Consider the following 13,554-nt stretch of genomic DNA (forward strand, 5'->3'; position numbering starts at 1 on the left):
GTGTTTATGCTTTGGGTGTATTAAGAAACTACTGCCTAGCCCAAAGTCATAATGATTTATGCCTATGTTCTCTCCTAAGTGTTTTATACTTATACCTTTTACATTTAGGTCTATGATCCATTTTGAGTCAACTTTTGTACATGGTATGAGGCAAAGTCCAATTTCATTTTTTGCATGTGGCTCACCAGTTGTCACAGCACCATGTTTTGAAACAATGATTTTATTTTTTCCCCACTGACTGATCTTGAGACCCTTGTTGAAAAATAATTGATCGGCCCTGGCTGGTGTAGGTCAGTGGATGGAGTGCTGGCTGCAAACCAAAGGGTCCCCCGTTCAATTCCCAGTCAGGGCACATGCCTGGATTGCAGGCCAGGTCCCCAGCAGGGGTCATGTGAGAGGCAACCATACACTGATGTTTCTCTCACTGTCTTTCTCCCTCCCTTCCCCTCTCTAAAAATAATTAAATAAAACCTTAAAAAAAAAAGAAAACTGACCATAAATGTAAGAATTTCATAGGGGGGAGAAAACTGTACTTGAACAATGATTGAAATAAAAAAAAAAAAATTAACTCTTTCTTTAAAAAAAAAAAAAAAAAAAAAGAATTTCTTGACTCCCAATTCTATTCACTGATCTATCTACATGTTATCTTCATGTCAGTATCTCACAATTTTGATTACTATAGCTTTGTTCTAAGTTTTGAAATCAGGAGGTAATACTTCATCTTTTTTCTATTCTTTCAAGATTATTTTGGCAGTTCTAGATCCCTTGCATTTTTACATGAATTTTAGGATCATTTTGTCAATTTCTGTAAAAATCTGGAATTTTTAAAAGGGATTACACTGAACCGTACACCAACTTGGGAAGTACTGTCATCTTAACAATATTAAGTCTTTTGATCCATGAACACTGGATGTCTTCCCACTTATTTAGATCTTCCTTAAGTTCTTTCAGTGTTTTATAGTTTTTCACGATACAGCTCCTGTACTGCTTTGGTTTTAATCCTAGGTATTTTAACACTTTTGACACTATTATTAATAGTGTGTCTTTTTCACTTCCTTTTCAGATTGTTCATTTCTAATATACAAAAATACAACTGATTTTTTATCCTTATCTTTTAATCTGCAACCCTGATGAACTAATTTATTAGCTTTATTTATTTATTTATTCCTTCCTTTCCAACCTGGATGCCTTTTATTTCTTTTTCTTGCCTAACTGCCCTGGCTAGAACCTTCTGTGTGATGATGATTAGGAGTGGTGCACATGGACATGATCGTCTTCTTCCTGATCTTAAGGACCGGCATTTGGTCTTTCACAATTTAATGTATTACCTGTTTTTCACAGATAATGCTTTATCAGTTTGAGGAAGTGCCCTCCTATTCCTAGTTTGTTTAGTGTTTTTTAAAATAAAGAGTGTTGCCCTGACCAGTGTGGCTAGCATCGTCCCATAAAACATAAGGTTATGGGTTTCATCCCAGTCAGGGCATACACCTATGTTCAGCTTCGACCCCGGGTCAGGGTGCATATGGGAGACAATAAACATATGAATTAAACATATCCTCCAGTGAGAAATAAATGTCAGATTTTGCCAAAGCTTTTTGAAATAATCATGAAATTTGTTTTCAATTTTTTTAAATTTATTTTTAGACAGCAGGCAAGGGAGTAAGGGAGAGAAACATCAATGTGCAAGAGAAATAATGATTGGCTGCCTGTCACATGCTCCCAACCAGGGACCTGGCCGAAACTCAGCCATATGCCCTGACTGGTGTTTGGTTTGCTGGATGATGCCCAACCCACTAAACCACACCAGTCAGGGCATCATGTAATTTTTGTCCTTTATTTTATTAATATAGTTTACAGCACTGATTGATTTTGTTGTTGGGTTTTCTTTATGTTGATCCACCCTTGCATTCCTGGGATGAATCCTACCATGTGTAGGATTGCAATCCCATAGTTTCACTTTCTTGTGGTATCTTTGTCTGGGTTTTGGTATCAGAGTAATATTAATATTACCCTTATAAAACGAATTGGGAAGTATTCTCTCCTATTTTTTGTAACAGTTTGGGAAGGACCTGTGTTAACGCTTTTAAAAATATTTGGTAAAATTCACCAGTGAAGCCAACTGGGCCTGGGCTTTTCTCTTTGAGGGTTTTTTTTTGTTGTTGTTGTTTTTGTTTTAAATACTACAACTTCTTTCATTGTTACAGCTCTATTCAGATTTTCTGTTTCTTCATAAGTCAGTTTTGGGATTTTGTGTGCTTCTAGGAATTTGTCCATTTCATCTAGGATATCTGATTTGTTAGCATATAATTGTTTATATCTTCACTCATCATCTTCTTAAATTTCTGTAAGGACTGCAAGTAATGTCCCCTTTTCCATCCTGATTTTAGTAATTTGTGTCTTCTCTCTCTTTGAGTGTGTAGGGGTGTGTGTGTGTCAGTTTAGTTAGAGGCTGTCCATTTTGCTCATCCCAACTTTTGATTTCATGTATTTTCTCAATTGTTTCTACTCTCTAATTCACTTATTTCCATCCATTATATTTTTTGTTTTCCTTCTTTTATTTATTTAGTATATTTTATTGACTATGCTATTATAGTTGTCCCAATTTTCCCCCCTTTACCTCTTTCCAGTAGCCCCTTCTCTCCAGCAATACCCCTCTTAGTTCTTCATGTCCATGGGTCATACATATAAGTGTTTTGGCTTCTCCATTTCCTATACTATTCTTAACCTCCCCGTCTATTTTGTATTTATCAATTATGCTTATTATTCCCTGCACCTTTTGCCCCATTCTCCCTCTCATTCCTCTCCTCCAAATGATCTCCATATCTATAATTCTGTTCCTGTTATGGTTGTTTGCTTAGTTATTTTGTTGTTTTTTTAAGATTTTTTCTTTTATTTTAGAGAAAAAAGGAGGGAGGAAGAAAGGGAGAGAAACAACCATGTGTGTGAGATACATCAATTAGTTGCCTCTCACATGCCTCCAAATGGTGACCTGGCCTGTGACCCAGGCATGTGCTCTGACTGGAAATCAAACCAGTGACCTTTCAGTTCACAGGTCAGCACTAAGTCCATTAAGCCACACCAGCTAGGATGTGTTTTTATTTTTTAGATTCAGTTATTAATAGTTGTGAGTTTGTTGTCCTTTTAATATTAATAGTTTTTTATTTCCTTTTTCTTAGATAAGTCCCTTTAACATTTCATATAACAATGGCTTGGTGATAATGTACTCCTTTAGTTTTACCTTGTCTGGGAAGCACTTTACCTGCCCTTCCATTCTAAATGATACCTTTGCTGGATAGAGTAATCTAGGTTGTAGATCCTTGCTTTTCATCACTTTGAATACTTCTTCCCAGTCCCTTCTAGCCTGCAAAGTTTCTTTTGGGAAATCAGCTGACAGTCTTACAGAAACTCCTTTGTAAGTAACTGTCTCCTTTTCTCTTGCTGCTTTTAAGATTCTCTCCTTCTCTTTAATCTTGGATAATGTAATTATGATGTGCCTTGGTGTGTTCCTCCTTGGTTCAACTTGTTTGGGACTCTCTGAGCTTCCTGGACTTCCTGGAAGTCTATTATTTCCTTTGCCAGATTGGGGAAATTCTCCTTCATTATTTTCTCAAATAACTTTTCAATTTCTCGCTCTTCCTCTTCTCCTTCTGGCAACCCTATGATTCAGATGTTGGAATGTTTAAAGCTGTCCCAAAGGTTCCTAAGCTTCTCTTCATTTGTTGTTTGTCTGTCTGTCTGTTTGTTTGTTTGTATTCTTGTTTCTTCTTTCTGTTCTGGTTGAATGTTTATTTCTTCCTTTTGTTCCAAATAATTGATTTGAATCCCAGCTTCCTCCTTTCACTGTTGGTTCCTGTAGATTTTTATTTCACTTAGTGTATCCTTCTTTTCTTTCATTATTTTGTGGCCATATTCAAATGAGTTCTCTGAGCATCCTGATCACCAGTGTTCCATACTCTGCATTTGATGTGTTGCCTATCTCCATTTCATTTAGTTCTTTTTCTGAGGTTTTGTTCTGTTCTTTCATTTGGGCCATGTCTCTTTGCCTCCTCTATTTGGCAGTCTCCTGGGTTAATACAGAAACAATTCTATATTAAGTAGAGCTGCTTTGACTCTCTATCTTAGCAGAGTAGTCTATGTAGAAAGGGCACCTGTAAATTGTGTGGGGTGGAGCTCTAGGTAATTGCCAGGATGGGGCAACCTGCTTTACCGCTTTGTGGCTCTGTGGGGGGTGAGAGGTGGAGGGGTGCAAGAGGGTACAATGCCACTCCTGGCTTCTGGAGGACTGCCCGGCACTCGTCCTGCTTCCAGTCACCTCACTCACATCCTGTATATGACTGGCACCCTTCTAGCTGCTGCCATGAAGTTTGCATATGTTCATACCCCATGTGGACCCTTTAAGTGGTGGAAATCCAGCAGTTTCTTCTGCTGCCCCAGCCCCCAATGGTTTTTATAGCCACAGGTAATGGAGATTTATCTTCCCGGTGCTGGAACCCTGGGCTGTTCACTCTGGCCTGGGACTGGGATCATTCGCTCCCAAGGTATGTCTCCTGATTTTTATTCACCACACGTGAATGTGGTACTGTTCATTCTGCCACTGCCACCACAGCCACCTCTATGTGCCACAACATCTCTCCACCCCATCTCTGCAACTCTACAACTCTGCCCCTCCTACCTGTCTGCATGTATGTGGCCTCTTTAAAACCTTGGTTGTCAGACTTCCATACAGCTCAACTTTCTGATAGTTCTGGGCGTTCTTTGTTTCTGAGATCTGGTTGGTAATTCTTTCTATGGTTTTGCAAGGAGTAGCAGCATGTCTACCTATGCCTCCATCTGGATGGGAAGTCTTCACTCCCATTCTAACCTTTATCATTCCTTTCCTTTTGCTTGTGTGGGTTTAATTTGCCTGTTTTGTTTTTTTTTTAATATATTTTATTGATTATGCTATTACAGTTGTCCCATTTCCCCCCTTCTCTCCCCTCCACCCTGTACCCCCTCCCACCCACATTTCCCCCTTTAGTTCATGTCCATGTGTCATATTTATGAGTTCTTTAGTTTCTACATTTCCTGTACTATTCTTGCCCTCCCCCTATCTATTTTCAACCTACATTCTATGCTACTTATTCTCTATACCTTTTCCCCCTCTCTCCTCCTCCCACCCTCCTGCTGCTAACCCTCCATGTGCCCTCCATTTCTGTGGTTCTGTTCCTGTTCTAATTGTTTACTTAGTTTCTTTTGGTTTTGCTTTAGGTGTGGTTGTTGATATTTGTGAGTTTGCTATCCTTTTACTATACATGTCTTTTCTTAATCTTCTTTTCTTAGATAAGTCCCTTTAGCATTTCATAAAATAAGGGCTTGGTGATGATGAACTCCTTGAACTTGACCTTATCTGAGAAGCACTTTATCTGCCCTTCCATTCTAAATGAGAGCTTTGCTGGATAGAGCAATGTGGGATGTAGGTCCTTGTCTTTCATGAGTTGGAATATTTCTTTCCAGCCCCTTCTTGCCTGTAAGGTCTCTTTGGAGAAATCAGCTGACAGTCTGATGGGAACTCCTTTGTAGGTTACTGTCCCCTTACCTCTTGCTGCTTCTAGGATTCTCTCCTTCGTTTTTACCTTGGCTAATGTAATTATAATGTGCCTTGATGTGTTTCTTCTTGGGTCCAACTTCTTGGGGCTCTCTGAGCTTCTTGGATTTCTTGGAAGACTGTTCCCTTTGCCAGATTGGGGAAGTTCTCCTTTATTATTTGTTCAAATACATGCTCAATCTGTTGCTTTTCCCCTTCCGATTCTGGTACCCCTATAATTCGGATATTGGAACGTTTAAAGGTGTCTTGGATGCTCTTAATCTTTTCCTCAATTTTTTGAATTCTTATTTCATCTTGCTTTCCTGCTTGGTTGATTCTATCTTCCTTCTGGTCCACTGTATTGTTTTGAGACTCATATTCTTTCCTTTCACTATTGGCTCTCCTCCTCATATCTTCCTGCATCTCTTTTATGGTAACCTGCATCCTTGCATCTAGATTTTGTCCAAAATCTACCAGTTCCGTGAGCTTTCTGATCACCAGTGTTTTGAACTGCGCATCTGATAGATTGGCTAATTCTTGGTCGCTCAAAAGGATGAGTCCTGGGGGACTGATCTGCTCTGTTGAAAACATATTTTTTTCTCCTGTCTCTCCTTTTTTTTTTTTCCCAGTCTGGTTGCTCTGTTACAGTGGGGGGCGGAGCCTTAGGTGCTCACCAGTCGCTAGATTGTGACGTTATATGTGGGGCGGGGACGGGAGCAGGATGGGAGAAAACAATGGCGATAGTTCCGTTCTCCTGGACTCAGACCCTTGTCTGGGCTTCCGGGCCGCAAGTTCTGCCCTGGTCCACAATCGCTACCCCTCTGGGTCTGCCAGCCGCAGCTTGCGTACTCAGGGATCACCGCTGCCTTCTTGTGCCCCCGGATGGCTTTTGCACCGAGTTCGCGCCAAACTTTCCCCCGACCTCCGCACGCCGCCGACCCGAGCCAGCCCGCCCGGCTCATCTTCTCCTACCAGTCCGGATGAACGCGTCTACTTCAGCTTCTTGGCTGCCCAACTTCCATTCAGATAAATCCTCTGCCGGATCTGGGTGTTATTCTGATAGTAAATTATTGTTGTAAATTATTGGTTTTCTAATCTTGGTTGTACGAGGAGGTACGGTGCGTCCACCTATTCCTCCATCTTGCCGGAAGTGTTTTTTTTTTTTAGTTTCTTAAGGTAAGTTAGGTTATTAATTTGAGATCTTTTTTAATGTAAATGTTTACAGTTATCTTTTTTAACTTATTTTCTTGCAGAAAATCTTCAATGTGGGCTCCAATATGACATATGACTACAGTTGGATTTAACAAGCAGGGGAAATCCACACTGCTGTGGACTTGACTCTGGTTGGGTCTGTGGCTAAAGAAAGACAAAAAGGAATCCCTAAGTTGTTCAAGCTGCTCCTTGGTCTCCCTGGATTTATTTGAGGCTGCCTGCCACCCAATGACCAGGGGTGAGCATGCATTGGGATTATGACCTTCCTTCTTTTTTTTGTTCTTAAAAGATCTCAATTCCTGCAAAAACCATCTTTTTCTGCCATTTCCATTCAGACAACTTGAGCAGTCCTTGCTTCAGAGAAATGAAATGTTTTTCAAGCTGTATCTTTGGATAACAGTAATTCAATGTACTTTACAACTCCTCCCCCATTTCCTACCTATAGGTATCCCATTATTCATCCTTCCAAAGTCCAGCTCAAATGCCACCCCTTCCACAAACCCTCCCAATCTCCTCTTTTTCCACCAGAATTAACAGTTCTGCATGTGTGCAGACTACTAATGATATCTACTTCACAGTGATTCTATTTATCTTGGATATTTGTGAAATGAAGTATGGTTAATAGGAAAATGTGGGCTTTGAAACCAGGTAAAGTTGGACTCAAACTCTGACTCAATGACAGAGGCAGACCACTAAAGACAGGATGACCACATAAAGCACTGAACACTCCATTAATAAGAGTGCCTTTTGTCTGTCCTCACCACCTGGCCCTCTTTGAGAGGAAAATCATTCTGTCATTTTGGCTTGCCTTCTGCCATGTCCATCAGTACCATCATTATCACAATAACATAGTAACATTTACTTATCATGTGCCAGCACTGATCAAAGCATGTTACATGACACATTTTAACTCATTTAACTCATTTTGAGTCAAGGTTTAACTCAAAAACCTTCAAGTAGATATTATTACCCTTATTTTACTGATAAGGAAACTGGGCAAAGAAAAGTTAAGTCACTTACCCTAGGTCACACATCTAGTAAACAGCAGAGTCAGAATTTGAATCTAGTACATCTGACACCAAAGCTTGCTCTCATAATCATCATACTATACCTCCACTCTAAGTGTGGTCTTTGTCAATGAAGAAATCTGCCTTTCTAAAGAATATACATAATACTTAGGCAAAATCTGACCAATGCACAGTTAGTAGTCCCCAGAATTGTACTTTCCATTAAAATGAAATAAGGCTTTTTCAAACAAAGTTGTGAGATCATCTTATGGAAACACTCAACATTTTCCATCACTACCTCAATTGAATATTATTTAAATACAAAATGTATCAAGTTTTTGTTCTGAAGTAAAAACAGTTCTATTTAATCAAGCTTTCCTAAATCTGACAATGAAAACCAAGTTAGGCATGCAAGAGACTAATAAAGAATTAAGTCATCTTTTCAATGGAAGATCACATTACTTTTCACAAATACCTGAAAATTCAGTAGCAATACCGCAGGGCCTAATCTATTTACCATTTAAATTAAAAACCCCCAAATGATTTCAGATATCATCTCTCCTAAAGCAACTGTTTTCTTTATAAAATATTAATGGTCCAAGCCACAGGCCCTCATTACTGTACCTGAACTATTCTGATCTGAATTTTATGAGGAACTGGTTTTCTCTTAATCAAAGCAGAACTTTTCAAAAGGTCATACCCCCAGAGAAGACTTACACCACAGAGCAAGCATAACATCCCTTCTTGCTACTCTCACGAATTAAGAATGCACCATCAGGTTTTCCATAAAGCAAGTCCTCTGCTTGTACTCGATTGATATCCTCAACAAACCAGGTTTTCTCATCATAATGGGGCAGGTTTTCATCTTCCTCATTGATAAAATAGGTCCTAAAAATTAAATGGTCAAATGTTACTCTAACAATCAGGTTACTTATATCTAAAAGCAAATTCATAAATAAAACTCTTCTAAACCTTTAACCACAAAATGACAAAACGAAACTGTAATCAGTTGGATGGTTTTGAACAACATCATTACTTGCTATGGTACAGAAAGCACAGAATTCACATGTCTCATCCAACATCTGACCCATGGATGTCTGAATGATCAATGCTTTTGTTTCATGATGGGTCAGAAGGTCTCTGAACTCAAGTGCCTATAGGGCAATTCAATTCAAAAGAGGTGCGAAGTTCTTGATTCAATATCCTCAAATGTCAATGAGGACCAACATTTAACATATATAAAGAAGGCCCATGTCTTACCCTGGGAAAAAGCCCCAACAGAGAGGTACAGAGGGAACTTACTCATCAGCATCCTCATTCTTGATCCCCAGCCAGGCATTCAGGCGCTTTTGTCTCACTCCTTTGTGATTGAGCCATCTGCCAGAGGGATGACACTAGTGTCAGCATCTGTGCAAACTCTGCCTGGACAAAGTATATACGTCCAAGCCAACCAAACTTCCAGAGTCCAGGGACTTCTTATTTTTCCCAGTCCCACTGATAGTGGCCAGAGATTTCCCTAAACTCATTTCTCCATTACTTTTCCTCATTTCAAGAGCTACTTGAAATGAGGCATTTCTCTTATTTTTCATTTTCCTTTTCTAGGTTTTACCACAAGCACACACACTGACACTCAAACACAGAGGGACATGTGTTGCTGAAGTGATCAGTTAGGTCAGTATGGTGTCATGCATTTGTGGATTCAATTCCTGAGTTTAAAATTCTAAAACAGAATTTCAAGGTCTGTTTTTACACCTAAGCAAGTCACAAGAAATTTAGGGTGGCAATCTGAGTAATTAATACAAATTTACTTCATCAATAGGCAAATATGAGTATTTTAATATGCAGCAACATTTTAGATGTAAAATGATATAAACCATTGAGATGGCTGATGGTCTAAAACTTGAGTGGAATATAAACTCTTTCATTGCCATCCCCCAACCAGGCTCCTGATCATTCAGGTCTCATACAGACGTCATCTCCTCAGGGATGACTACCCTCACCGTCCCAACTAAGGCAGCCCCTAGTCACTCTCCGCACTTTGCCGTACTTGATCATCTTCACAGCACTTGCTTGGAATTGTTTTGTATTTTCACTTGTTAATGTTTGTCTCCTCCACTAAAATGTAAGCTGCTGTAAAGGAGGGGTCTGTCCTGCTCATGGCTAATCCCAATGCCGAAAAGAGTGCCAGTGCATAGTAGATATTCAATAAATAGTCAATAAGTATTTGCTGGTGGGCTGTTTTTAATAAATCTTCATAGTCAACTCCAAGGTCATGTTGTATCTCTCTCTGACTCCAAATACACTAGATAACTTGGTATCACACCTAATTTCTAAGTTATTTAAACAGATTTCATAGCCTTTCTCAATAATACGTGTCCTTCAATTAACATGGTTTTCATTTTACACAATCAGTGAAGCTAGAAAACAACTAACATGATCATGATAGAATTTATTTAGTAACAAACCCCTTCCTTCACCACTACTTCTATTAGCAAAATATCCAGATAACTTCCTCTAAACACCCTTACTCAAATTTTTCTATCCTTAAAAAACTGATCTTTCCTTTATTAAAGAGATAAGCACACTGAGTAAAAGACTTGACGTGAACGAACCCCACTACGTTTTCTCTTGAGTTCTCATTTTCTTTAACCACCAGCCTCTTTAAACTGAGCTTCCCTTTCTACCATGATGAATGTTAGGACACCCAGGAAATACAGGAGAAAGAGAAGAGTGTTTTGGGCCCACCTTTCATCTACGATGGTTTCCTGCTTGTTCACATATGCAACTTTTCTAACCCACCAAAAGTCCATTTCAAATACTAATACATAGTTTTGAGTCCTTCAACATCTATTAACAATGTCAGGAAGTAACTAGTTTTTAAAAATAATTTGCAAAAGTTCAAGTAACTTTAGTATATTGACTCATGTTTATCTTGTTGAGTAATGCCTAGATCACTCATAAAGACAGTATATTCTAGAAGAAAAACCTGAAGTCTAATAATCAAAAGACCTAACACCAGTTCTCATTCTGTTACTAATTGTGCGGTTTTGTTCAGCCTCTATTTATGCCTCAGTATTCTCTTTAAAAAAAATACAGGAAAAATACTACTCCCATAGCTGACATGGAAGTTAAGAAAAACAAGAGAGAAAAAAATAGCTGGTCTTAGCATATCCGTACCCAGTCCCCAACCCAGCAAGTAGGGAAAAAATAATATATATATGAAATCTTTTCTAAAAGTCTAATTAGCCTTACAACCCAACTACCACCCTCTAAGAGAAACAGAACTTGTGTTTTAGTCCAAGGAAGAGGATTAAACTAGGCAGTCCCTGAGAGGGGAAGTCCTGGAGGAGAATTTGTGCTTCCCTAGAGCTTGGCTACTTTTGAGATGGGGTAACAGAACAGGGTGCCCCACGTACAAGGCCCCTTGGGTGGAGGACAAGGTTTTAAGATGGAGAGCCTGTTAGTGCCAATAAGGTGATCACCGTGAAGAGCACCTCTGAATTTTCTGGAACAGCAGTATTTAACCAGATGGCAGGACCCAGTGATTAGGGGCAGAGGAAATACCCAGTGATGGCAGCGATGGGGGACAAGGGCCTTTTGTTCCAACAGTTTCCTGGCAGTAATTCTAATGACTTTCTTAAATGATCCAAACGTGTATATATATGTAGGAGGTAGGAAGAGTCCTAATCGTAACTGAGATAAAGAACTTTTCATACAGCAAAGCAGGTAGGAACTTGAAATAAATTAATTTTAATTTAAAGAAAAAGAGATCCTTTCCCAACTTTGGGTCAAGATGGAGGCATAAGTAAACACAGCTCACCTCCTCACACAACCACAGCAAAAATTACAAGTAAACTATAAAACAACTATCACCTAGAATCATGAGAAAATCAAGCTGCATGGAAATCTGACAACCAAGGATTTAACTAGTCACATTCATCCAGATGGGTAGGAGCGGCGGAGATGTGGAACAGGCATAAAAATCATGAGGGATACCTCAGGAGCAAGGGATCCCAGCCCCACACCAGACCACCCAGCCCAGGATTCCAGTACCAGGAAGATAAGTCCCAATAACTTCTGGCTGTAAAAACCAGTGGCAGGTGGGGAGGGGTGGTAGCGGCATAAGAAAGTGCGGGATTCTCACGTGTCTCCTCTTAAAGGACTTAGGACTCATGCTGACTCACTCCCTCTGGTCTCCAGGACTGTAGCAGGAGCTTGAACTGGCATACAGAGAGAAACTGAAGTATCTGGCATCAGGGTGAGTGCATAGAACAGTTTTTTCCCAGACAAAACTCCAGAGGCCAGGCAGTGGCCACTGTCCCTTCGCAGAGCCCTCCCCCACACAGAGACACAAAGCGGCAACACCATACCTGTGACTCCATCAGCCTGGTTCACACAGGTTGGCCCACTCTGGCGATTACATAAGGCTCCACTTCATCCAATTTACAGACACACTTTCTACAATAGGCCACGCTACTAAAACAGGAAGTCAAAGCAGCTCTACCTAATACATAGAAACAAACACATGCAGGCTGCCAAAACAAGGAGACAAAGAAACATGGCCCAAATGAAAGAACACACCAAAACTCCAAAAAAAGAACTAAACAAAATGGAGATAAGCAATCAATCAGATGCAGAGTTCAAAACACTCATTATTAGGGTACCCAAGAAATTCATTGGGAACTTCAACAACATAAAAAAAGACCCAGGCAGAAATGAAGGTTACGCTAAATGAAATAAAGAAAACTTTACAGGGAATCAACAGTGGAATGGATGAAGCCAAGAATCAAATCAATGATTTGGAACATAAAGAAGAAAACATTCAATCAGAACAGCAAGAAGAAAAAAAATTAAAGAAAAAAAAAACAAGGATAGGCTTAGGAACTTCTGGGGCATCTTTAAACATACGAACATCCAAATAATAGGGATGCCAGAAGAAGAGGAAGAGCAAGAAATTGAAAACTGCCCTGGCTGGTGTGGCTCAGTGGATTGAGCACCAGCATGGGAACCAAAGTGTCACTGGTTCAATTCCCAATCAGGGCACATACCTGGGTTGCAGGCCAGGTCCCCAGTAGGGGGTACACAAGTGGCAATAACACACTGATGTTTCTCTCCCTCTCTTTCTCCCACCCTTCCTCTCTGTCTAAAAATAAATAAATAAAATCTTTAAAAAAAAACCTGAAAACTTATTTGAAAAAAATAAGGAAAGGAAATGTCCCTAATTTGGTGAAGGAAATAGACATACAAATCCAGGAAGCACATTGCCCCAAACAAGATGGATGCAAAAAGGACCACATCAAGACACATAATGATTAATATGCCATGGTTAAAAATAAAAAGATGATCTTAGAAGCAGCAAGAGAAAAGCAGACAGTTACCTACAAAGGAGTTCCTGTAAGACTGTCAGCTGATTTCTCAAAAGAAACTTCGCAGGTCAGAAGGAACTGGCAAGAAGTATTCAAAGCAATGAAAAGCAAGGACTATAACCTAGTTTAGTCTATCCAGCAGAGCTATCATTTAGAATGGAAGGGCAGATAAAGTGCTTCCCAGACAGGCTGAAGTTAAAGGAGTTCATCATCACCAAACCATTATTATATGAAAAGTTAAAGGGACTTACTTAAGAAAAAGAAGATCAAAGCTATGAACATGAAAATGGCAATAAATGCACAACTATCCACAATTGAATCTAAAAAACAAATGAAGCAAACAAGCAGAACAGAAACAGAACCATAGATAATGGAGATCATTTGGAGGGTTATCAGTAGGGAGGGA

General features: G+C 39.6%; 1 protein-coding gene across 3 annotated transcripts in view; it reads right to left on the reverse strand.

The window, feature by feature from the left end:
* The window catches only part of PIK3R3 (phosphoinositide-3-kinase regulatory subunit 3), a 117,932-nt gene that overhangs the window by 4,902 nt on the left and 99,476 nt on the right, over nucleotides 1-13,554 (reverse strand). For all 3 annotated transcript variants that reach the window (XM_036026017.1, XM_028511378.2, XM_028511379.2), the window contains 2 exons: nucleotides 9,085-9,159; nucleotides 8,500-8,670 (listed from right to left, as the gene is read on the reverse strand). In XM_036026017.1, the coding sequence (XP_035881910.1) occupies nucleotides 8,500-8,670; nucleotides 9,085-9,159 (246 nt within the window). The remainder of the gene's footprint in view (nucleotides 1-8,499; nucleotides 8,671-9,084; nucleotides 9,160-13,554) is intronic.

This window comes from Phyllostomus discolor, chromosome 5 (genome assembly GCF_004126475.2).
Source record: "Phyllostomus discolor isolate MPI-MPIP mPhyDis1 chromosome 5, mPhyDis1.pri.v3, whole genome shotgun sequence".
Lineage (NCBI taxonomy): Eukaryota > Metazoa > Chordata > Mammalia > Chiroptera > Phyllostomidae > Phyllostomus > Phyllostomus discolor.